The following is a 23,584-nucleotide window of genomic DNA, read 5'->3' as shown; positions in this document are numbered from 1 at the left end:
GAACTAATCTTGTAAGAAGTTTCACATGGACTGGCCACAGAGTTAATCAAACACAGATTTATTATAAAGCAGGTTCTTAAATTATAATCACAGCTTCAATTATATAATTACAAGGAGCTGCAAAGAATATATCTTGAAGTTTCACAGAATGGCATAATCAAACATTAGAAATGAAAGACTTGTTGGGTCAAGTGACTCATTTTGTGTACATATGCATTTTTTTGAGTACCAATACCTATTCATATCAATGACAAAATTAATTGGCTGTTAGTGTTTGAAAAGTACATATGGAAAAGTGTGTGCATAAGCAGGAGACCGGACTACATCCCTTTTGGAAATTAATAAAATAGAAAATGGATTTGTTTTATTAAAAGATTATGGCTTTTAACTGAAATAATATTATTCCAAAAATTTTAAGAAATACTTTATATTTTCAGAGATATTAGAATCAAAATCCATAAAAAAATACAAAACCAGTATCATGACTTAATAAAGCACAGCGATGTACAGCAAATACATATAAGTAAAGAGAAAACAGTGAATAGCGATTCCTGTAAATACTGGATATCACAGACCAGAGAAAGTTTCTCATTCAAAATACACCTAATATACATCAAGTCCAATTTCATCAAAATTTGACTTCAGTACATTAAAACAAGCATTTTCCTGAAATACATTTGCAAAAAGACTGTTTCCATGTTATGTGCCACCTGTACAAACAAAAAAACAATAATAAATATTGGTAAAACATTGAAGATTTTAAATTTTTAATATTTTTAAGGTTAACTCATATTTCACAACTTTGTGAGGAAAGTAGGTACTAGTGGTGTGCCTAGCAAGCAGGTGCCAGTTGTGTTGAACAGGACAGTTTTCTAGAACAGCACAGCACTAAACCTGTAGTATATTTCAGCTAAATTTAAAAACAAAGAAGGCCTCTTGAAGATTGTGCAATTTCCCACCTTCTTTTTGAATGAATACACTGATTATAAGGGAGGGTAACACAACAAATTCTAACCCATGCAGTTATAAATGAGCTATTGATGTTCTTGTTAGCTAGTCTGCTAGTTTTTATAAATAAATATAATCTTGTTTGTACAAATTATACAGAACATAAACCATAATAAAATACAGTTCGTTAGTGACTTGTGCTTAGACTGGAGATAAGAGAGTTGGTCCTTGTTAAGCCCAAATTGAAAAGAATTGAATTGAGGTTAATACAGAGAAAAGCATGATTTGGATGTGTTGTCCTCTGCAGCTCTTGGATCATTAGATGAATAGTAAACAATTCAAACATCTTCTTATTACTTCTGCAAAAGATTTTCATATAAAATTAGTCAGTGACAAAAATTCATTGGATTACTTTCAAGTATGGGAAGAGAATTTCAAAATCACTATTCTGGAGAGACTGACTTTTTTATGGAACCAAAATTTGTGTTGTATTTTATATTTCATGAATGTGATTTTTTACATTGTCAGTGATAATGGGGTCTCTCTCTGAGCTGCTATGGTTTTGCTGCATGGTGACAAAAATAAACATGACCCCATGCATAAGTATCCTTTCCCACAGATAAACGGCTTTTAAATGTAGCCCAAGGAAACCTTAAGGAAGAGATGAAGCAAGTTTTCAAAGCTGTGAAAGTGGGATTGGGTAGCAGACCAAGTGGAGGGAGGAATGCAGGGGGAGAGAGACAGCTCTGGAAATACAGACAGAAAGAAACGATATTTAAAAATACTGCAGACAGATCCAACACTGGAAGATCCAACAGCTGATAGGGATGTGAGATTGTTTTCAGTCTACAAATTTTTAAGCAATTTTGCTTGAAAAAAAATCACAATTTATTAAATTCTAACTTATCTCCAATGAAAAATAGTTTGTTTTTTTCTTTCAACTTAGAAACTTATCTTGTTTTCCCCACCTAGAGCTATAGGGTTTGTTTGTTGGTTTTTTATCCTCAAGAAGATCAAAACTAATCTATATATCCCTAATTTTCTAGGGAAAAAAGTGTTCAGTACCTAATGTGAATAAAAGACTTTAATTTAGCTCTCTGTTGTTTTATAAGAGAAGTAATCAAATCATGTAATGCACTGGCATAATTCAGTACAAGATGTGATATCGTTAGGCAGGGGAGAATTTCTGTTGCAATAAATTTATAAAGCAACAAGCAGAGAGAGATCCTTAGAAAGGGTCAAATTTAAAAGTCTAAATTCCCTTTTCAGAAATGACTTCTGGGCACTTAGAAACTTAACTGTCTCAGTAAGTGGATAAGACTTAAGATTCTAAGTGCCTAAATCACTTTTGAATATAGGATCTAGATTCCTATGTCACATAGGCCCTTTTGTAAATTTCAACCCAGAAAAACTATGTTACACAATAACTCAGCAAACCTTAGGGTCAAGGAGAGAAAATGGAGTCAGAAAACTTATGAGGAGGAAAACAAAAAAGCAATTTTTGATAACTAAGACTACAAAATAAAAAATATTTACTTGATTCTGGAGAGTTTTTGCAATATAATGCTGAGTTTTTCCACTATCAGTAGATCGAGTTTAGGATTTCGAAGCAACACAGAACAAGTACGGAAAAAGGACTCATTGCTGCAGGCTTCTAGGAAAGGCTGCAAAAAACCTGTAAAGCAGTAATGTAATGTTCTCATCAATTAATTTGGTAGAAAAAATCCAATACTATAGTTAATAAAAGATGAAGTGCACTTTATACTTGCAATGTAACAAGACAAACTACGTAACTTTCTGGCTTCTACTGCACTTTTGACATAAAACTCTAGCAGAATCAGAAACTACAGAACCTGAGCTACAATGTTGTGCTGACGTCACCAACAATATGAATATAAAACAAGTTAGTAAACACAGTAAAAGCATTTTTCTTTCTGAACAATAAAAAATGGCAGGAGGGAGGGCTACTTTTAACTCAAGCGATAATTCTGCATCTTTGACACACCTATCAGAAACTCACATATCAGCTGTGCACATCATGTCATCAGCAGGCAGAAGCACTAAGCAGTGCCAAAGGTGGTTCACCAAGCAGTATTGCTTTAAGAAGCTGCAAAAGTACATGTCAGCAGATGATACTGAAATACTTATAGAAGCTAATGTGAAACTAAGTAATCTGTCATTACCAAAATGTTTGTTTAGTAGTACTCAGCTTTGAGACAGGTGCAATAAAAACTGTGAGCAAAAAAAAAAAAAAAAGAAGATTGATCCATATAAATATTAATATAACTCCATTAGTCCTGCATACCTAAAGCTTTTGGTCAAGTCATGTTGTGTTTCTATTCACTTTTGTTCTCTTCTCCACAATCTTATTGCTCATATATACACAATGAAATCAATCCACATTTTATCACCACATTTTCGTACCTAACAAATTAGTTTATAATTACAAACCATCAAATTCTGTGTTTAAGAGTTCAAAAAACTAATAAGGACACCAAGGATGAACAATTCATTTTTTTGGCCTGACAGGGCAAAGAGACTGCAAATACAAATACATGCATCATATTGCTAAGTCCCCATCTTGTGAAATGGGCACGAATGTGCATTTGTTCCACCCAAAGGTAGATGATGTTTTTTCAAAAATTAAAAACTCAGATTAGTTTTATTTAAATCAATTTTTATTTACGTTAAATATATTTTTCTTTTTTTAAAATAAACCTATTTCAAATTACATTTGAAATTATGTCAATTTACATTAAGGCCTAAGCCTACTTTAGTCCATTAAAATAATTTAAATTAAAAAAAAATACAGCAGCATCAATAAGCCCTCCTCAAATTACAATGAGACAAAGGGTGCCTATTTTTAAATGGTACAACTGGGGTAAATAGCTAACTTTTTAGATCAACTCAAGGTTTATAAATTATCACAATGTTGTAAACTACATTAAGTAGCTTTTTTTTCCTTCAGTCTTTACAAGGGAGCAAATATTGGTATTTAGATTTTTCCAAATGTAAGTACTGCAGTTTCTGCTCTGCATTTTTAGGGCTTTGTCTATATGGTGGGGTAAGATGCTCTACAGAGGTTTGGCTTCTAAAGTGCACTAACACGTTGTGCATTAATTGGTCAATGTAGACCCGGCTGATGCACGCCAAAGGTTCCCTAGTGAGCTTTAACATAGTGTTGTTTCTAATGTGCAACATGTTACTGCGCTTTAGAAATCATCCTATCTCCCACGCATCCACCGTAGAACACCTTAGCCACCCCACCATGTAGACAAGACCTTACGCACCCAAATACTTTCAAATTCTGTCAATTCACTAACTCCAGGTAATACTTCCTTTGTTTAATACATTTTAAATGCGAAATATGCTCTGATAAACTTGTTTTCTTTCTTATGATTCTTGCATATATAAGGTAACTTTATGCAATTAATAAAAAACATATGTAAAATGTTGCTTTTGTACACTTTTAATTCCAATTTCCATCCAAATGCAGCTTGGCACAAACCCGGGGTAAAAAAAAAATATCAAAGGTTTACCAATCACCACTTTCTAACATAAAATATGTTAAAATTGAGAATTCAAATACATGTAGGTTAAACTATATAATTGTTTAAATACATATGTACATATACAGTATATTCTTCCAGTTAGCAAAAGGAAATACCAAATTGAGCGTAAAGGCTGTATTTGGTTGCAAATCAACATGTTCCAATGGTTATAACAGCTAATGAGAAAGAACTTTTCTTTAGGACAATAACTAAAAAGTACAAATGCAAAATCAGACTAAAACCAATTATTTAAGTCAAGGTTTCCTGCTTCCTGATTTAAACTATGATTAAAACAAGTGATTTCAATCAATCCACCCTGTTATGCAACAGCAACAATCAGAAAATATCAAGAAAATTTCACATTCTAGAATTGCTTCAACAAATTTTGCTTATATGATGAGACAAACACATTGAAAATTTAGTTTTTAATTTAAGAAATAAAGGACAACAGTTATTCACTGTTTCAAAGCAATCTGATATTTCAATATGATTCACAGAAAGGATACAGAAAGCTAACAAAATGATCTTTGACTTTCTTACATATACACTATATTTTCTAACTGATAGCATGGGTTAGTCATATCTAGCAAAGGGATATGGAATTGGGAAGAAAGACGTTTCTTAATTTATTTTTTTTCCTTGTCTTAAACTCATTTGTAAGTCCTACTTAAGGCAACTTAGCAAAATATGCAAACTACAGCTTAAGGCAATGAAGTAAAGAAAAAATGGTTACCTACCTTTCATAACTGTTGTTCTTTGAGAGGTGGTGCTCATGTCCATTCCATTCTAGGTATGTGTGCGCCTATGTGCACAGTTGTCGGAGACTTTTGCCTTAGTGGTATCTGTAGGGTTGGCTGTGATGTCTCCTTGAGTGCTGAGCTCTGGCATCACTACATCAGGTGCCATCGGCCCTACGCCCTCTCAGTTCCTTCTTGCCAGCAACTCCGACAGAGGGGTAGGAGGGAGGGTAATGGAATGGACATGAGCAACTCATCTCAAACAACAAGTTATGAAAGATAGGTAACCATTTTTTCTTCTGAGTGCTTGCTCATGTTGATTTCACTCTAGGTGATTCACAAGCAGAATCCCTGGAGGTGGGCTCGGAGTTCACAGACGTGTGGTTTGCAACACTGCTCTACCGAAGCCAGTATCATCTCAGGCTTGATGTGTAAGCGCATAGTGAGACATGAACGTATGCACAGACGACCAGATGTTATCCCTGCAGAGGTCAGAAATCGGCACATGGGCCAGGAAGGCCACTGCTGAGGCTTTGAGCTCTAGTCAAATGGGCAGTTACAACCACCAGTGGAGGCACCTTCGCCTGATCATAGCAGAAACAGATGCAGGTTCTGATCCAGGAAGAAATTCTCTGGGCAGAAACTGAATGTACTTTCATCCTATCTTCCACCGCGATGAACTGCGTTGACTTTGGGGATTGGTCCTGTTTTGAGCACGAGGTTGGACTAGATGACCTCCTGAGGTCCCTTCCAACCCTGATATTCTATGACTCTATGATTTGTGAAATGACTTAGTCCTCTCCATGTAAAAGACTTGTGCCCTCCTGACAACCAGAGAGGGCAGCCCACATTCCTCCTCTGACTTATGAACCTTTGGTAAGAAGACTGGCAGAAATATGTGTTGGCTTGTGTGAAACAGTGAAACACAAAAGCTGGATGTGCTCACAATTGGACCTTGTCCTTGAAGAACACCGTATAGGGTGGCTCTGATGTAAGCAGCCTAATTTCAGAGACGCTTCGGGTAGAAGTTATTGATACCAGGAATGCCACCTTGCAGGAGCGCAGAAGAAGGGAACAGGACACCAAGCTGCTCCAGGCCTTTCAAGAATTGGACCATCATAGAATAGAACCATAGAGATCAGGGTTGGAAGGGACCTCAGAAGGTCATGTAGTCCAACCCCCTGCTCAAAGCAGGACCAATCCCCAGACAGATTTTTGCCCCAGATCCCTAAATGGCCCCCTCAAGTATTGAACTCACAACCCTGGGTTTAGATGGCCAATGCTCAAATCACTAAGCTATTCCTCCCTGCATGAAAATCGACCAGCCCTGGAATGGAGAGTGAAAGGCTGATATAGAGGCCAGGTGGACCTTAATTGAGGAAAGAGCCAAACCTTGGCGCTTGAGATGCTTGAGGGTAGTCCAGGATCAGCTGCAGCAAGGCCTGCTAAGGCCTAACCTCATGGACCAAGGCTCAGCATGCAAAATATTTCCATTTGTTCACATAGGTTGGTCTCGTGTAGGGCTTTCTACTTCCCAGTAGGACCTGTTGAACTCAGGCTGAACATTCCCATTCCTCGGCAGTAAACCATGAAGCAACCAAGCTGTGAGGTGCAATGCTGCCAGTTTTGGGTGCACAGCCAGCCATGGTTCTGCGATAGGAGATCTGGCCAGAGGGGCAGTGGCATCAGGGATGCCATTGACAGATCCATGAGTGTGCTGAACCAGTGCTGGCATAGCAAAGACGGGGCTATTAGGATGATCTTGGCCTTGTCCTGCCTGATCTTCCTGAGAACTCTATGAAGCAACGGCACCGGCGAGAAAGCGTACATCAGAGCCCTTGACCAGGGAATCAGAAAGGCGTTCGACTGGGAGCCCCTGTTGATCCCCTGAAACAATAACTGGTGGCACTTCCTGTTCTGGTGAGTCGCGAACAAGTAAACCTGGGGAAACCCCCACCTTTGGAAGATCTGGTTGACTACATCGGGGTGGAGATACCACTCAGGGCGAGATGAGAAGGTTCTGCTGAGGTGATCCACCAATACATTTCCGGTTCCGGGGATGTGTGCTGCCACAACATGAATGGCATGCTGCATGCAGAAGTCCCATAGACTGAGAGCTTCCTGGCAAAGGGCTGACAACCTGGGCTCTGCCCTGCTTGTTGATATAAAACATTGTGGAGGCGTTGTCCATGAGGACTTGAACCACTTTGCCTTGCAACTGGGGCTGAAACACCTAGCAGGCCAAGCAGACTGCCCTGAGCTCCCGGACACTTATGTGGAGGGAGCGGTCAACCCCCGAGCAGCAGCCCTGTGTATTGAACTTGCCTAGGCGGACTCCCCAGCCTAGGTCCGAGGCATTGGACACCAGAGTCAGCAACAGGGCCGGGGCCACGAAGGGGACTCCCTGCAACACCGATGCACAGTCCAGCAACCATGCCAGTGATGCCCAGATGTGGTCGGGCACCTTGACTACTAGGTCTTGGACATACCTGTTGGGGATGTAGACCGATGCCAACCATGTATGCATAGACTGGAGGTTGAGCCAGGCATGTCAGTCCACATAAGTACAAGCAGCCATGTGGCCTACCAGCCTTAGGAAAGTGCAGGAGGTGGTGAGCGAGTGATCCCTCACACGGTAGATTACATTCGACATGGCTTGGAAACGGGACTCTGGAAGGAATGCCCTAGACCATGTGGAAACGAGAACTGCCCCAATAAACTCCATTTGTTGCACTGGTATGAGGATTGACTTCTGTTCATTCACAAACAGGCCAGATTGTGGCATGTGGACCACAACAAATTGAGACTGCTCTGCACGTGATCCCACAATGTGCCTTTGATGAGCCAATCATTGAGATAAGGATAGACTTGGACGCCCCAATGTCTCAGGTAAGCGGCTACTTGGGCCATCATTTTGTAAAGACCTGCAAGGCTGAGGAGAGGCTAAAGAGGAGCACCATGAACTGGAAATGGCACTGGCCTACCATAAAAGAGGAACTATCTGTGTCTTTGGAAAATAGAGAAATGGAAATAAACGTCTTTCAAGTCGAGAGCGGCGTACCAGTCTCCTGGATCCAGAGAGGGAATGATGGAGACCAGGGATACCATGCAAAACTTCAACTTTTTGAGGTACTTGTTGAGTCACCGCATGTCTAGAATGGGATGTAGGCCCCCTTTTGCCTTAGGAATCAGGAAATAGCAGTAGAAGAAACCTTCCCCCCTCATTTCCGGAGGAACCTCCTCCACTACCCCCAATTGTAGACGGTTTACCTTCTGAATGAGGAGTTGCTTGTGAGAAGGGTCACTGAAGAGGGTTGGGGAAGGGGTGTCTGAAAACTGGAGGGTATAGCCCAATTACACAATTTCTAGCACCCAATGGTCTGAGGTGACTCTCAACCAGGCTGAACAGTAGGGATGGAGATGGCTGAGGAAAAGGTGGGGCAGATCTGGGGAGGTGACTAGTGCGTTGCTCGAATGCACACTAAAAATGAGCACTTCTGGCCTCCACGGTGTTTCACTGGGCAGGTTGCATAGGCAACTGGGAGGATGAAGGGTGGCGGCAATTAAACCCAGCGTCCCTTCTCCTCGCAGGTCCCTGCTGAGGCTGCCAAGGCCTTTGGTTTGGGAGTGGCCAGAATGGCTTCCTCGCAGACTGAGGTGTATGCATCCCCAGGGAGCAAAGGGTGGCCCGAGTGTCTTTTACACTGTTCAGCCTTGCATCCGTCTGGTAAGAGAACAGCTTGACGCCATCGAATGGGAGATCCTGTATGGAGGACTGCATCTCCTGGGATAGGCTGGCAGTCTGAAGCCAGGAGCTGCACCTCATGGCCACCGCTGAGGCAACCACCCCGGCCGTCGAATCAGCAGCATCCCAGGCCATCTGGAGGAAGCACCAAGCCACCACGGTACCTTCCTCCAAGACAGACCTTAACTCTTGGGCTGCCTCCTGGAGCATAGAGTCCTTAAACTTAAGGAGGGCATCCCAGAGGTTAAAGTTATAATGCCTCAAACGAGCCCAGTGGTTCACCACCCTGAACTGGAGACTGGCCGTGGAATAAATTTTCCTTCCAAAAAGGTCCAGTCTCTTGGCCTCCTTATTCCTGGGGGTGGAACTAGCTGGTCCATTTGTCCTTTTCGTTGGCCACCAACATGACCAATGACCCTGGGGCAGGTAGATGTATAAGTATTCGAGCCCCTTGGCAGGGACAAAATACTTCTTTTCAGCCCGCTCGGAAGTGGGCGAATGGAGAATGGGGTTTGCCAGATGGCTTTGTAAATGTTTAGGGCCCCTTCATGCACTGGGAGTGCGACACGTGCTGGCATGGACGTGGAGAGCACATTGAACAATGTGTCTGATTGTTCCGCCATTTCCTCTGCCTCGAAGCCCAAGTTGGTGGCCGCCCGTCAGATCAGTGCTTGATGCTCCCTGAAGTCATCCAGTGGACTAGCCCGGGAGGGCACTGCCATCGCCTTGTCTGGAGAGGAGGAGGATGACTGAACCACCGGGAGGGAGGGCCTGGGGCATTTTCTCCCACAGGGGAAGGGGGCTCTTGGGGGGTCTTGGGGTGGACACTTGCTCCTTCCCCACAGTGCCAACCAGCACGTCCTGCACCGAGCCTGGTGCTGACTGAGGCTTGTCCAGCGCAGTGCTAATGCTCCAGCCTAACTAGCGGTGCCTGATATACTGACACATGAGCGTGGTACTCAAGGGGGCACCACAGCTGACCCTACAGATACTGCCAAGGCAAGTCTCCAATAACTCTGCATGTGGGCGCGCGAACACCTAGAATGGAATCGACGTGTGCAAGCACTCAAAGAAGAAAGTGTATTTCTTTTGAAATCCTTTGCAAGTGTGTTGAGTAAAGCACTTTATAAATGAAATGTCAAGGTGCTGCTATCAATTTAGTGAAGCTGGATGCATCTTTGTTTAAAAAAACAAGGACAGATATATTTTTATTAGTCATAATAGATAGCCTCGGAGCGAATACAAGGTTGTAATTTATTTTAGGAGCTTTACTGAACCCAGTATAAACTGTAATCCCAGAAAGCACAACTCAAGCAACCTAACACCATTTAGAACAGTGGCTGACAAAAATCTACTTGGCAGTGACAAGTGGGAATCTTTCCCTTGTCAGCATGAAGGTCTAACTCATCAATTTCTGCAGAATTTAAGCTTTCATTTATATATAGTTTCTAGCCCATATGATTGTGAAGATACCCTTCTAAAAGTAACCTCTATGCAAAGCAATGCAATATTGCCTTCCTGAGTACACAAACAGACGACTCCAGTGTCTTTTTCTGCTTCTTATAGCTATAACAACGCCAAGTGAAATTAACAAGATTTGCCAGTTTCATGCGGCTACTCTGTGGACAGTAGCAATACTAACAAGGACTGTCCGTTTCATGCCATTGGATGGGAATGCTGAGGAACAGCAAAGGCAGACCATAGAGTTACTTATGACAGAAGGCTGACAAAACATAGGCTAATAGAGTGGAAGAGTAACAGAAACCCTCCTCATTTACAGGACCCATGAAGAGGTAGATGAAATGATTAATTCTTGTAATTCTGCTTTGAAAGTATAATTTCACTGGATTCCTACCCTTGGGTTTCCCTACAGTGAAACAGGCTGAGGTCCTTTAGCTGTCAATGAATTTTTGCTCTTTAAGACACCCCTTTAGGTCAGACATTTTTAATTCCCTTGATGAGCATGACACAGAGAAGTTCCTAAATTGCAAAAGTAATATGTGTACAAATATTTATGATAGGATGAGATCATCAGAAAAAATCAACAATTGAAAGGACAGTGAAAAGGTAGAAATAAAAGGTATCTTCAGAGAAGCAAAATCACAAGTGGGTAATTCTCTCTCTCTCTAAAGTTACCATTATTATGTTATGGTCATGCTTAGGGTCCCCAGGCAATAATCAGGGCCCTTGTGATTGAGACATTGCACAAAGTTCCCCTGCCTCAGAGAGCTCACAATCCAGGTTTGTGACAAGACATAACAGAAGAATAAAACAGGTAAATGTGGAGCAGAGGAATAGGGCTGGGTTTCTACTAAAGAGCAGAAAAACTCTCAGATTCTCCAATCACACAGGGGAAAAAAATACTGTATGAGGCAGATTCACATCCCAGAAGAATCATGGAGTCATCCAAAATTCCCATCCACATCAGGAGATGGGAGGGCTAGAGGGGAATTTTGAATAGGCAATGAACAAAGGCAAGAACGTATATTCCTCTATATGATGATAATATGGTTTATAATACAAGGCAAATTAAAAAAAAGAAATTCGGGTTCAGGAACATACACTTGTGAAGCGTCTGAAGACTTTAAAATACCAGACAACAAGACAGCAGAAAGCCAGTTTCATAAAGATCTAGAAAAACACCCTCCTGGAGGAAAATATATAGTTCAAGAAAGGAATATCATTCCAGCACACAATTCAACACCCAACACAATCTGACAAAGGGAACTCAGGCTCCAATGTGAAAACAATTTTCACCTAGCATACTGAAAGAACTAATCTCCCAGAGGATTTCAGTTCAACTACTGTACTCTTGTCACATAAGCCACTTCTAGGAATTTTGACCTAGAAAGGTAGTAACTTTTCTCTTGAGCAAAAATACTTAACAGACTGTGTTAGTTACTGGGCAGCAATTGAAGCAAGACCAATTGAAATTCTTATAGTGTCCCAGGGACACAAGAAATGAGTAGACATTTCCAAGTTATGATAAGGACAGCAGTCCTCCCAGACTACGTTACACCAATGAAGAAGTGATGTGAATCATTTTATAATAATAGGAAGCTGAAGAATACCTTGTTTACCACGGGAGTTACTCCTAAGAACAGGTAACAGGAAAGTGAGACAGGAAAGCTAGTGAAAACATAGTAAGTATTATCAAATATAGATGAATAAGACCACTAGCACCCATAAACTAATTTATAGACAAAGTTTGTTTAAATAAATATGTCTTCAGGCAACAAAAAATAAAGTGAGTATAAAAACATTCGTGGAATGATGTATGCCTTCAGGCTCAGATTGAATGCATTTTGGGCAGATGATGGTGGCAAGCTCTCCCCACTGACTTGAAGATAATGGGAGTCACCTCTAAGTACATTAGTAGTAGTAGTAGTATTGCTGTAGCACCAGAAAGCCCTAGTTACAGATCACAGCCCTATTGTGCTAGGTGCCGTACAGAAAGACGTTCCTTGCTCCAAACTGCTTACAAACAAAAAGTAACTGATCCACAACTTGAGACACCTCTGCAGACACACACAAGTATCCTACTTAACTGGCTCTCTGCTCACAGGACATAAAGACAGGGAAACCTTCTTACGACCTCCCTATGTTATTCCTTTTGAAATAAAATTAAATTGTAAAGAAAAAAGTTAATATTTTGATAAAGTTTATAACACAGAATATAAGGCATAAGATAAAAATACTATAGAAAAGATTGACTACTTTAATAAAATAGAACCACCATCGAAGTGGAAATAATTGCTCAGTTTCACAGAATATAATTAGCTGGAAGTAGAGCAATCAAAAATAGTTTATGTATTTTAAGAGAATTTTTTTTATAAACTAAGTTTACAAAATCTCTTAGTAACTTCTTCTGGAAGGATACTACTGTAAATTGCTAGAAAGCCCATGTTAATGTAATACGTTTAAATGCACATTTATCTGAAAAATAATTGTGGAGATGAACAAGTGCTTCTAAAACATATTTGATAAATTTCTATTTTGGTGGTCTGTGGTTGCAGTAATTATATTTAATTTTTCTTGTAAACTTTTGGTGATTATGAAGTCTATATCTGTCATGTCAGGTTTTGTACAAGTTATAATATTCTGTGCAAGCCTGCACAGGCATCCTTAGAAATCTGTACCAACTTGCATTAGTAGTTCAGTTTCAAAAGTACACTGCAAAAGACAATAAGCAATTAATTATTGTTGACAGATTACATCAGATTCCCCTGAAAGTGATCAGTCACCAACAGTCATAAAATCTCACAAGCTGTTGTCTTTAGAAACAAAAAAAAAAAAAATCTCCTTTCTAAACTTAGGTACATGTCATTTTCGAAAATGAACACAGATAGAAAGCATATTTGTGAGAGTCTCATGCTGAATAATTAAACAGTAGGGTTTTGCCTCCACTTCATGTGGAGATGTAACTTTTACTAGCATCAGTGGCTAATGTACATACACACCAACAGGAGGGAGAAGAGATGGCAGCAACACAAGTGAGTGACAGAATACTGACAACATGACTGACCGTTTGGAGAAGTCCCTCACTATGATTGTGGAACAGCAAAGAACTTAGGAGGAAATGAAATTGTTTCCCTGTTGCATACAGTCACCTGCAGTAATTTATTTATAAAAGAGAGAGGAACAACTTGCTAAGTTAAGTTCCTGTATCTTATTGATGAATGACCACAGTTGTTTGGACCCAGTATTTAAAATATATCTGATGTAGTATTGCTTTATTATTATTTTTATTGTTGTAGTGCCCAAACTTTGCTAGGTGGTTTCCAAACCTGAGAAAGGTAGTTCCTGCATGATAGAGCAAACAATAAAAAGAGCCAAAAACAGAAGAAAGGCAGAAGAATAGGAAAGAAACAAAATGATCAGGGCAATGAGAGGCACACATGTTGGTAGCTACAAATTTCTTTAGGTTATATCTATTTATTTTAAGCTACAGACTAAATTCTCTTTCCTGCATCATCCCTCCATCATTCAATCCCCAGCTGCAATTTCAGCATTTTCATCACAAAATCTGATGCCCAATTCATCACAAGGTATAACAAGGAAAGATTTGCTTTTGATGTTTGTCTGTTAAAGGAAAACTGAACCCATTTAGTTAAGTTCAGCCATTTGAAAATTCATAAAGCAGGAGTGAAGTATCTGGACAAGCTACTTAGAATTTTCATTTCTGAAGCTGCCACTGTAAGCAACCATTATGGCTTGAAGAAAAAAAAATCACCTAGAAATTATAGTTTAAGTTATTTAAAAAAGTCAAAGCATAATATTTTAACAAAGCACTGTATTTATACTTATTTCTCTTTATTTGCATTTTTAAAAAAGTTTTCTATAGTAACGTCAGTTAGAGACTTGTTTACAACTGCTTGCATAGGGTTCCCACACTCAGTGTCTAACATGATTTTAATTTTCAGCAAGATGGTCAAATGCCACTGTCTAAACTATTTGTGCAAACCTCTAGTGTAGATAGTGTAATACAGCTAACACCAGAGAGCAGGTAAGGGTTAAATTTTTCTTTTTTCTAATCTTCATCTTATTACTGGTAATTATGTCAGAATATAATTAGCATAATAAATGTTTCTGTGGGTTTATTTGCAATATTTGTAGATTATTATGCCCTAAATAGACATCTAAGCAAGGTATATTAGACAGACAACGTGGGGGAGGTAATATTTTTTACTGGACCAACTTCTGTTGATGAGACAGACAACCTTTCGAACTACACACAGCTCTTTCTCAATGTAGCTCAAAAGCTTGTCTTTCTGACCAAAAGAAATTGGTCTAGTAAAAGATATGACGTCACCCACCTCTCTGTAATATCCTGGGACTGACACAGCTACAACAACACTGCATATGCAAGGTATATATATTTCTCGCTTAATTCTTCTATGTAAATCCATCTTTATAATCTCCATCCATTTTTGTTGCTCTTTTCTTCGCTCCTTCCAAATGTGTCAATACCTTTCAGGTAATAAGCTGCCCAGAACGGAACACAATACTTCAAATGCAATCAAACCACAATCATACAGAAAGGACCTATTACCTCCCCATGTCCTATGACAAAATGTCCTTACATGTTCAACCCAAAACTCAACTGGAGTTTTATGCTGCCACATCATATTGCAAATGTATCTCTAAATGCAATTATGAGAATGCATAGATGCCATTCAAGACCATATAAATGATCCAGAAAGGCCTTCAGTAAAATAATCACAGCAAATATATTGGTATCCTTTTAGAGCATGATTTGTTCAATTGCAGAATTGAACTAAAATGGCTGTGACCTCCCCTGGAGCAAAACTGGGGACATTTCCTGTCTGTTAGGTTGCAAACAGGTCCATCTTTGGGGGAAAAAACTCTATAGGAGACACCACAGACAGGATGTCTGAGTTGAGAGACCATTTGTGGTTTGGGTGAAAGACTGGATCAAATCATCAGCCAGTATGTTCTGAACTCTGGTTAGTGTGATGCCCTGAGAGCTAGGAATTCTGAATGCAGAAATTTCATAACTTGAAAACCTTTTGGCACAGTCAGTTTGACCTGGTACTCCCTTGTTTGTTGTCATAAAACACCGCTGTGATGTTGTCAATGAATACCTAGAGAATGTTGTCCCAAACATGAGACAGAAACTGTTGGCATGCAGCAAAAATCACTCGCTGCTCAAGGACAATTATGTGTAACCTTGCTTCTTGGGGGGACCAAAGCCCCTGGGCTTGGAAGCAATCTAGATACTCTCCCCACTGCATGGTTGATGTATCCTTACTAGAGTAATGGATGGAGTAAAGGGAGCAAATAGGACTTCCTAGTGCATCCACCAGTCCAGTGAGGACAGCACCTTGATCAGGATGCTTATTGTTTGTGCAGATGGTGAACTGCACAAATTGGTCACTGAACCGCACTGAGCCCAGCCTGCATTGCTCTGAGGTGCTGTCTGGCATGGGGCAGATGAGGGTCACATATGTACATATGACTCAGAAGTCTAAGGAGATTCCTTGCAGTAATTCTTGAGGGACACAAATAAAGATCCTGAAGCATGGAACCTGGGAAGTTGTAGAAGACCTCTGGAGATGGTGGAATCCAGAATAACTCCAATGACCCCACCCTCTGTACGGGAGATAATATCAACCTTTCCTTGCTTATTTTCAGGCCTAAAAAACGGAACAATTGGAGAATTCAATGTATAACAATTTCTACCTGTTTAAATGACCTCAAATCAACCAATCATCCAGGTAAGAATACACCTAGACATCCTTGTGCTGAAGGTGCGCCACTACCACAGACTTACAGTTGGTAAAAACGCCTTGTGCCAATAATGGACCAAAGGGCAGAACAGTGAATTGGTAGTAATCTTGACCTATCACAAACTTTAGCGATGGATCGCCATATGGAAACAGACATCCCTGCAAGTCGAGGGTAGCATAACAGTCTCCTGGAGCTAGGGTAGGAATAACAGCAGTGACAGATACTATACTGAACTTTAACTTCTTGATGTATTTGTTTAAATTCCGAAGGTCTGGAATGAGTTTAAGACCTCATCTGGCCCTGGGTTTTAGGCAATATTGAGAATAGAACCCTCTTCCCTTGATGAGGCTGGGGCACTTCTTCCACAGCTCCCAAAGTATGTAGAGTCTGAACTTATAGTCTTATGGCAGACCTCGGAGAAGGTTCCCTAAAGAGGGTCAGGGAAGGTGAGATAGAAAGAAACTGCAGGGTATAATCAGATTCCACCATGCTTAGCACCAACTTGTCCAAATTAATAGCCTGCCATATATGTAGGAAGTGGGATAACCTGTCCAGGAGGGAAAAGGGCAATAGAATTCAGGTTGCTGAGTACACTGTTCTCCATATAGCAGTCAAGCCAGCTGTTCTGAGGCCTGGGTATGCCTATTTGATGATAACAAAGAAGAAGTAGGAGCTCAAAGCCTCCATCTTTGTGATCTTTGCCTCCTCTTAGACTGGTCTGACTGTCAGAAAAAGTAGTACTACCGCTTGGTTGTGACTAAGCATGATATTTGGTCCTTCTTGTAGATGGTGCATAGAGAGCCCTAAGAATTTCAAAACATCTCTAGAATCCTGTGAGGTGTAAAGTGCTTTATCTATCCTGTATGAAAATAAATCAGGTACTTCAAAAGTGAGGTCTTCATTTGTTTGTTGTACTGTACCTCCAGAGGCCAGCAGCCAAGAACAATTCATGGTGACAGCTGTCACCATGGATCTGGTTGCCAAATCTGCCACATCCAGTGAAGTCTGCAGTGCTGAACAAGCAACCAATTGGTGGTCTATAACCAAGGCTCAGAATTGCTCTCTAGAGCTCCCCAGAAGTTTGTCTGTAAACTAAGAGATTGCCCACCAGTTGATATAGTTGTATCTGTACAGTAAGACCTGATATTTAGCTGTGAAGTTGTCATCCTGCTGTGAAAAAACTCTTCCTCCTAAACAGATACAGTTTTTCTGCATGTTTTCCTTTGGAGGTGGCTTTATACTGTCCCTGGAGACCTCTCTCATTCACAGTGCCCCTACCTGTGACCCTAGCATGGGACATGTATAAAAATGTTCAATCCTCCCCCAGACAGAACTTGATATTTCTGTTCAATGAGTTTGGTCACTGGTGGAATGTATGAGGGGGTCTGACACAGAGTCTTAATAGGCTGCATGATACCCATATCCATCAACAATGCTATCTTTCCTGCTGTAGCTAGGTGGACAATATCAATAACCTTATGGCTGCTCTCTTCTATAAGCTTAACTTGTTTTTCAAGAGAAGCTGCCATCCATCTAAGGAGCTTTTGGTATACTTTGAAATCATCCAGTACCAGGGACGACGTCTCCAGTAACAGTGCCTCATCCAGTGATGAGGACAAAGCATTAAGAGGAGACACTGGAGAGACTTTCTAAGGCTGATCCTGCAGTACTGAATCAGCGTACTGTTCCACCAACTGCTGGGGTAGCCTTGGTGATGCCGATCTCCAAGGTCGGTCAATACCACCACTACCCCCATCACCTGTCTCCAGTTATCAGTGGGAGAGACATCCCTCCTGGCTTTTGTGACTTTACAAGGGGGTGGAGAAGGTGACCTGGAAGCTAGAGGTATCCCTCATGGCATCCAGTATGACCACTGAGGGGGTCAGAATGGTACTGGACCCCAGGAATGCCAGGTCCAAGTCTCCCAGTTCTGTGCTCTGCCCCTGTCTAAGGTCACTTGCAGAACTGAAAGCATGATCTAGAGGATGCCCACTGTGTTTGTAACATGTAATCAGCAAGCCATCTTTAGACTCCAAGAAAGACCTGGAGTAGTCCGAAGCCCACATCAGTGTGGTACTGGGGGTTTTCTTTGGAGACTGGGATCTGGATCAGTGCTGGGTTCGAAGCATCAAAGAAAGCATGGATGACTTCCTGACTGCTGGTACCGTACAACAAATCAGCATCAGCATTGGTGCAGAGGTCAACTGCGGTACAGGGTTGGACAGCAGTAGAGCCACTGTGAAATGTACCATAGCTAAGACACATAGTATCTGCGGCAGTGCCAAATGAGGGAATCTTTGCCCTGAACAAGAGGTGATAAACCATGTTATTGAGAGATACTAGAGGTCTCTGCTGCAGCATAAGCTTCTAGTGTTGTCAGTAAAGAGAGACACGGTTGTTCCACCAAGATCAGAGAAGACTGACCCAATGTCTCTGCTGGAGCAAGAGCTAGTCTCGATGACCCCTGAAAGGACACCAGAGTCAACAGGTCAACATCAAAAGACACAACATGAGTTAGTATTTGAGAACAGTAAACTGAAGGGCACACTTTACTATCGGTACCAGAGGAGCTTTCTGAGGAGGAATGGTGTTCTTTGAGACTTTGACTAACTTGGTACTGACTTATTATGCTTCTGAATCTGAGAAAGCTCAGAAGCTCTTAGCCTCCCAAAAGGCGGCTCTCGCAACAATGAACTCCTGCATCCATCAATGGGTAAAGTAGGGGAAGTACTTCTGGAAGAAGTCTTTGATGAGGCCCCTTCTGAAGAATTAGGGCAGCCTCCATGAGAAAATACCAGGATCATTCTTCTATAAAGGGGAAGGAGAGGGGGTCATGAAATGGACAAGTGCAACATCTCGAAGGTCAGAAACTGTTTTTTCTTCTCTGAGTGATTGCACATGTCCACTCCACTTCAGGTGACTCGCAAGCACTCTGGGGGTGGATTTTCTAATCTACCCGAAGAGTGACTGAAGGTCTACTCATCCGAACTTGGCATCATCTCTGGAACGCTGAGGTATAGCATAAGTTGTAAAAGTATGTACTGACAACCAAACTGCTGCTCTACAAACACCTGTTATAGGTACTTAAGGCAGAAGCTTAAGGACGCTCCTTGAGATCTTGTGGTGTGCCCTACTACTCTACCCGGAGGGGTTACATTAGAAATGTCATGGCACAGATACATTTAGGAGGAAATCCAGGACAAGATTCTCCGAATCAAGACAAGAATGCCTTGCATCCTGTCTGCAATTGCCATCAACGGCTGGGAGGATGACCTAAACAATCTAGTTCTGTTCAAATAAAAAGTTACTACTCTTCTAACATCCACGGTATGAAGTCTCTTCTTCCTTATGAGAATGGGGCTTAGGAAAAAATTGGATAAGTATATCACTTGATTGAGGTGGAATTCCAACACTACTTTAGTCAAAAAAATTTTATGCGGATGTAAGTACTTTGTCCTTATAAAAGATTGTCTAGGGAGCATAAGCTACCAATGCTCATAATTCTGCGTCTCTTTCTTGCAGAGGTAATGGCTACCAAAAAATGCTACTTTCATGAGTTGATGGAGTCAAGAGCAGGTAGCCATCAGTTTAAAGGGTGGACCCATCAAACTTTGCTAGCAGTTTCCCCCTTTTTTTCTAGAGTGCTCAGACTGCCTAAGCATGAAATGCAGGTATCGTTGGCACGACTGAGGGAAGAATTGTTTCTTTTTACAGAATAGAGTGTAAAATCCCAGTGTTTTCAATGTAGTCTTCAAGTCTTTTGAGACACTGAAATTTCTCATCAGTCTGCTGAGAGAACAGGGTTGAACCTTCCCAGGGGAAATTCTGAATAGTCTGCTGGACCTCCCATGGAAGACTCAAGGCTTGACCCATGAAAGTAACACAGGTTAGACAGGTGTTTTGTCTAACCTGTTCTTAAAAATCTCCAAAGACGGGCACTCCACATCCTCCTTTTGAAGCCTATTCCAGAGCTTAACTACCCTTATCATTAGAAAGTTTTTCCTCATATCTAACCTAAATCTCCCTTGCTGTAGATTAAGCCCTCGTTACTACTTGTCCTAAATTCAGTGGAGTTCAATGGAGAACAATTGATCACTTTCCTCTTTATAACAGCCCTTAACATATATGAAGACGTATCAGTTCCCCCTGGTTTTCTTTTCTCAAGACTAAACATGCCCAATTTTTTTAACCTTTCCTCATTGGTCAGGTTTTCCAAACCTTTTACCACTTTTGTTGCTCTCCTCTGGACTCTCCAATTTGCTCATATCTTTTCTAAAGGGTAGTGCTCAGAATTGGACATAGCACTCCAGCTGAGGCCTCACCAGTGCTGAGTGAGTTAGACAGTTACCTCCTGTGTCTTACTTTTGTGTTAATATATCCTAGATTGACATTAACCTTTTTTCCAACTGCATCACATTGTTGACTCTGATTCAATTTGTGATTCACTGTAACTTCTAGATCCTTTTCCCAGAACAGGTGGAAATCAACACTCTAAATAAAAATTAAGTAAAATAATAAATGAAACTTACTCCAAAATTCTAACTAACTATAGACAAGTACACTAACTACATACAAGAAAAAACAAATTTTCTGAAAGGGAGAACACTTGCAGAGCAAAGCAACATGCTCTGACTACCAGTGATGAGCAGTAAGAAGAAATTGAGGGAGGCTGAGGATGGTCCTTTATATCATCATGCAACAGCATGAGACAGCAAAAGGTTCATGCGCTGCCATGACAAATATCATTAAGGGAAATATCTCTGGCTCTGGTACACTGGGCACATACATACCTGAAATGTGCAATCACTCAGAGAAGAACCTTAACTCTTCCCCCACAAACACTACCAGCTATCAATCTTTAACCATTCTTCTGAATACAACTCCTTATCAAACTATCCTCTCTCAACACAACCAATAACTACTTCACCGAGTATCCACAACTATTAGTGTTGGGGAAAATAATTTAGTAAAGGGTGTAGACCTTGCTGGAGCCCTAGGCATGGTTAAAAGTATGAACCAAGGCTGTGAGTCAAAGTAGGCCTTGTCAGAACAGCAAGGCTAGGGATCAGCTAATCAAGTAAGTACATTGCTAAGAGGATGATACAGGAAGTCACAGATTCCTTGTGAGATAAGGAGGGAATGACAAAATAATGGATGAGGATGTTTTGTTCAAACTATCAGATACAAGGTACAAGGATAGTAGCTAACAACGTCTGGAGTGTAATAAGTAACTTGTTTGTACCAATGTATAAAAGAAAATGTCAAAGGAGGGGCAATTTTGTATTGGCCGAGCAAACAATATTATGTTGATTAAGCTGATACCTTGTCACAGACATACATATGATAGTGAACCTGCTTGGTATGAGGGGCCCTAGTACCATGCTTTGAAGACAATAAACCTGACCAAGCCTTTGCCACTGAATGGAGCTTGTGGTCTTTCTTTACGAGTAATGGCGAGGTCTGCTGAATCAACATTAGCTGCAAGCTATACTGGTGCAGCAGACACCGTAGCTTCAGAAGTAACACTGCAACACTAGAAGCACAGGGGCGTGTGAAGAAGGATAGGTGGGTTGAAGAGAGAGGGGCAGAGTTAAAATCAGGCGAACACATGTGACATTCATCTCATTAGGCTATTTGATGCTGTTCAGCCTTCCACCAGTAATATTTTTAAGAGTATCTTTTTTAAGGCAGAGCAAACAGTCCCATTTCCACCAGCACAAACAAAGACACAATGGGGAATTTGGTTTGAAATTTAAGTTCTTGGAGAAACCAAAATAAGTATGTAAAAATGCCCAGCTGACTACCTTCAATATTTCTAACACAGGGGCATTCCCCTCTTGGTCCAAAAACCCAGAAATTTTTACAAAACAAAAAGGTTTATGTATCAGGGATCCCCTGATACAGCATCTGATACAGCATCTGCCTCAGTTTCCCCTTCCTGAACCCACCAACAACTGCACACAAGCTCTCATTTGTTGAGTAACATCCTTTCTTGAAGTCTGTTTTATTAAAATAATATCACAGTTCAATGTCAACTTATATTAAAACCAGACTTTCCCCAACCATACATTTCCTTAGTCTCTTGTTCAACAGTTCTTTTCCAAAACCCAGGTCCTGCTGTTTGGTGCTTCCTAAAGCCTCTTCCACTTAAGGGTTCTGCCCTGGTCCCACACATGCCTGGCACAGAAGGCCTCTTCTCCAGGTCCTCTCTAGCCCTTGCTTTCCTGCAGAAGCCTTCCTGCAGGTTTCTCATCCTCTGAGTAACCTCTTTCATATAGGGAAGCAGTGCCTCTTATCTGAGCATCGGGGATCACCGGATCGCTATCCTCAACACCAATCACTTGGGGATGCAGTTTAAAAGTGGCACAGGTAAGGCTGAGCCCCCCCACCCTCCCTTTAAGGGCTAGGTCATCCAGCAACAGTAAAACAAAAACAAACCAAAACGTCACCTAGCCATCTAGAAAAGTCACTTTTTCTTATAAGAATTGGAAAAACTGAGTAGCATCAGCTACTCACTCAAATTATAAAGAAAGTTCATACAAGAGACTGGCTATTTTCATGTCTCCACCTGATGGCAGAAGGACTTGCATCCAATGTCTGTTCTAGCACAGACTGACTTCAGAGAAACTATAAATGCGCCCATCATCTACAAGAGCAGTGGAAAAACCTTAAAATGAGTTGCAAAATGTAACAGGGATAAATCAGAAAACAGATCTAACAATATGCTGCATATATTTAAGAAATAAAAAAAATCCCAAAATAATTTACTTATACATAAAGAATGAGAAACAGCTAATTCATGCAGCTAGGGAACAGCTTCACAACTGCTGTATTTATATGACAAAAAGATAAGTACTACTTGCTACTACATATTACATCAGAAAGAAAGTACGGATTGTTTTTCACTTGGGATTTAAGTTTCATTGCATTTGTTTTTCATTTTATAATCCTATATTTTTATTGTTTAAAATTAAGCAAATTTACCAGATTCCATTGTCATCTGAAGTAAACCATCAATGGCATTGGAAAGCAGACCTCTATTGGATATTCTTAAGTGACTTAATATAACAGGCACAGATTGGTACTCTAAAAACAAGGCCTTTCCTTCATCTGTCTTCAAGTCCACGCAAAGGGAATCAAATGCCTGAGCCAGATAATCAGCTGAAAGAGACATTAAAATGCAAACAATTTTATAATCAGAGTTCTAATGACTAATCTATAAAGCTTAGTATAAATAACTACTCTGAAATTAATAGCTATAAAAAATGTAACAAAATCTGAAGATTAAATGGATCAAGATATTAAGGTTTAAATGGGTAGACCTTAATTAGAAATATAGGAAATATTAAAAT

The 23,584-nt window shown here is 40.7% G+C and overlaps 1 protein-coding gene across 10 annotated transcripts in view; it reads right to left on the bottom strand.

Moving 5' to 3' along the window:
* Window positions 1-344: 344 nt before the first annotated feature.
* CCDC138 (coiled-coil domain containing 138) overlaps window positions 345-23,584 on the bottom strand; it is a 68,461-nt gene continuing 45,221 nt past the window's right edge. For 7 of the 10 annotated variants that reach the window (XM_050921922.1, XM_050921942.1, XM_050921967.1 and 4 more), the window contains 3 exons: window positions 23,217-23,393; window positions 2,485-2,623; window positions 345-1,307 (listed from right to left, as the gene is read on the bottom strand). In XM_050921922.1, the coding sequence (XP_050777879.1) occupies window positions 1,136-1,307; window positions 2,485-2,623; window positions 23,217-23,393 (488 nt within the window). In that variant the 3' untranslated portion in view covers window positions 345-1,135. Of the gene's footprint in view, window positions 1,308-2,484; window positions 2,624-22,217; window positions 22,879-23,216; window positions 23,394-23,584 lie in introns of those variants that run through there. The other 3 variants (XM_050921958.1, XM_050921982.1, XM_050921975.1) reach the window with 3 other exon arrangements.

The sequence above is a fragment of the Gopherus flavomarginatus genome, chromosome 1, assembly GCF_025201925.1.
Source record: "Gopherus flavomarginatus isolate rGopFla2 chromosome 1, rGopFla2.mat.asm, whole genome shotgun sequence".
Taxonomy (NCBI): Eukaryota; Metazoa; Chordata; order Testudines; family Testudinidae; genus Gopherus; species Gopherus flavomarginatus.
This window is presented reverse-complemented; position numbering and strand designations above follow the sequence as displayed.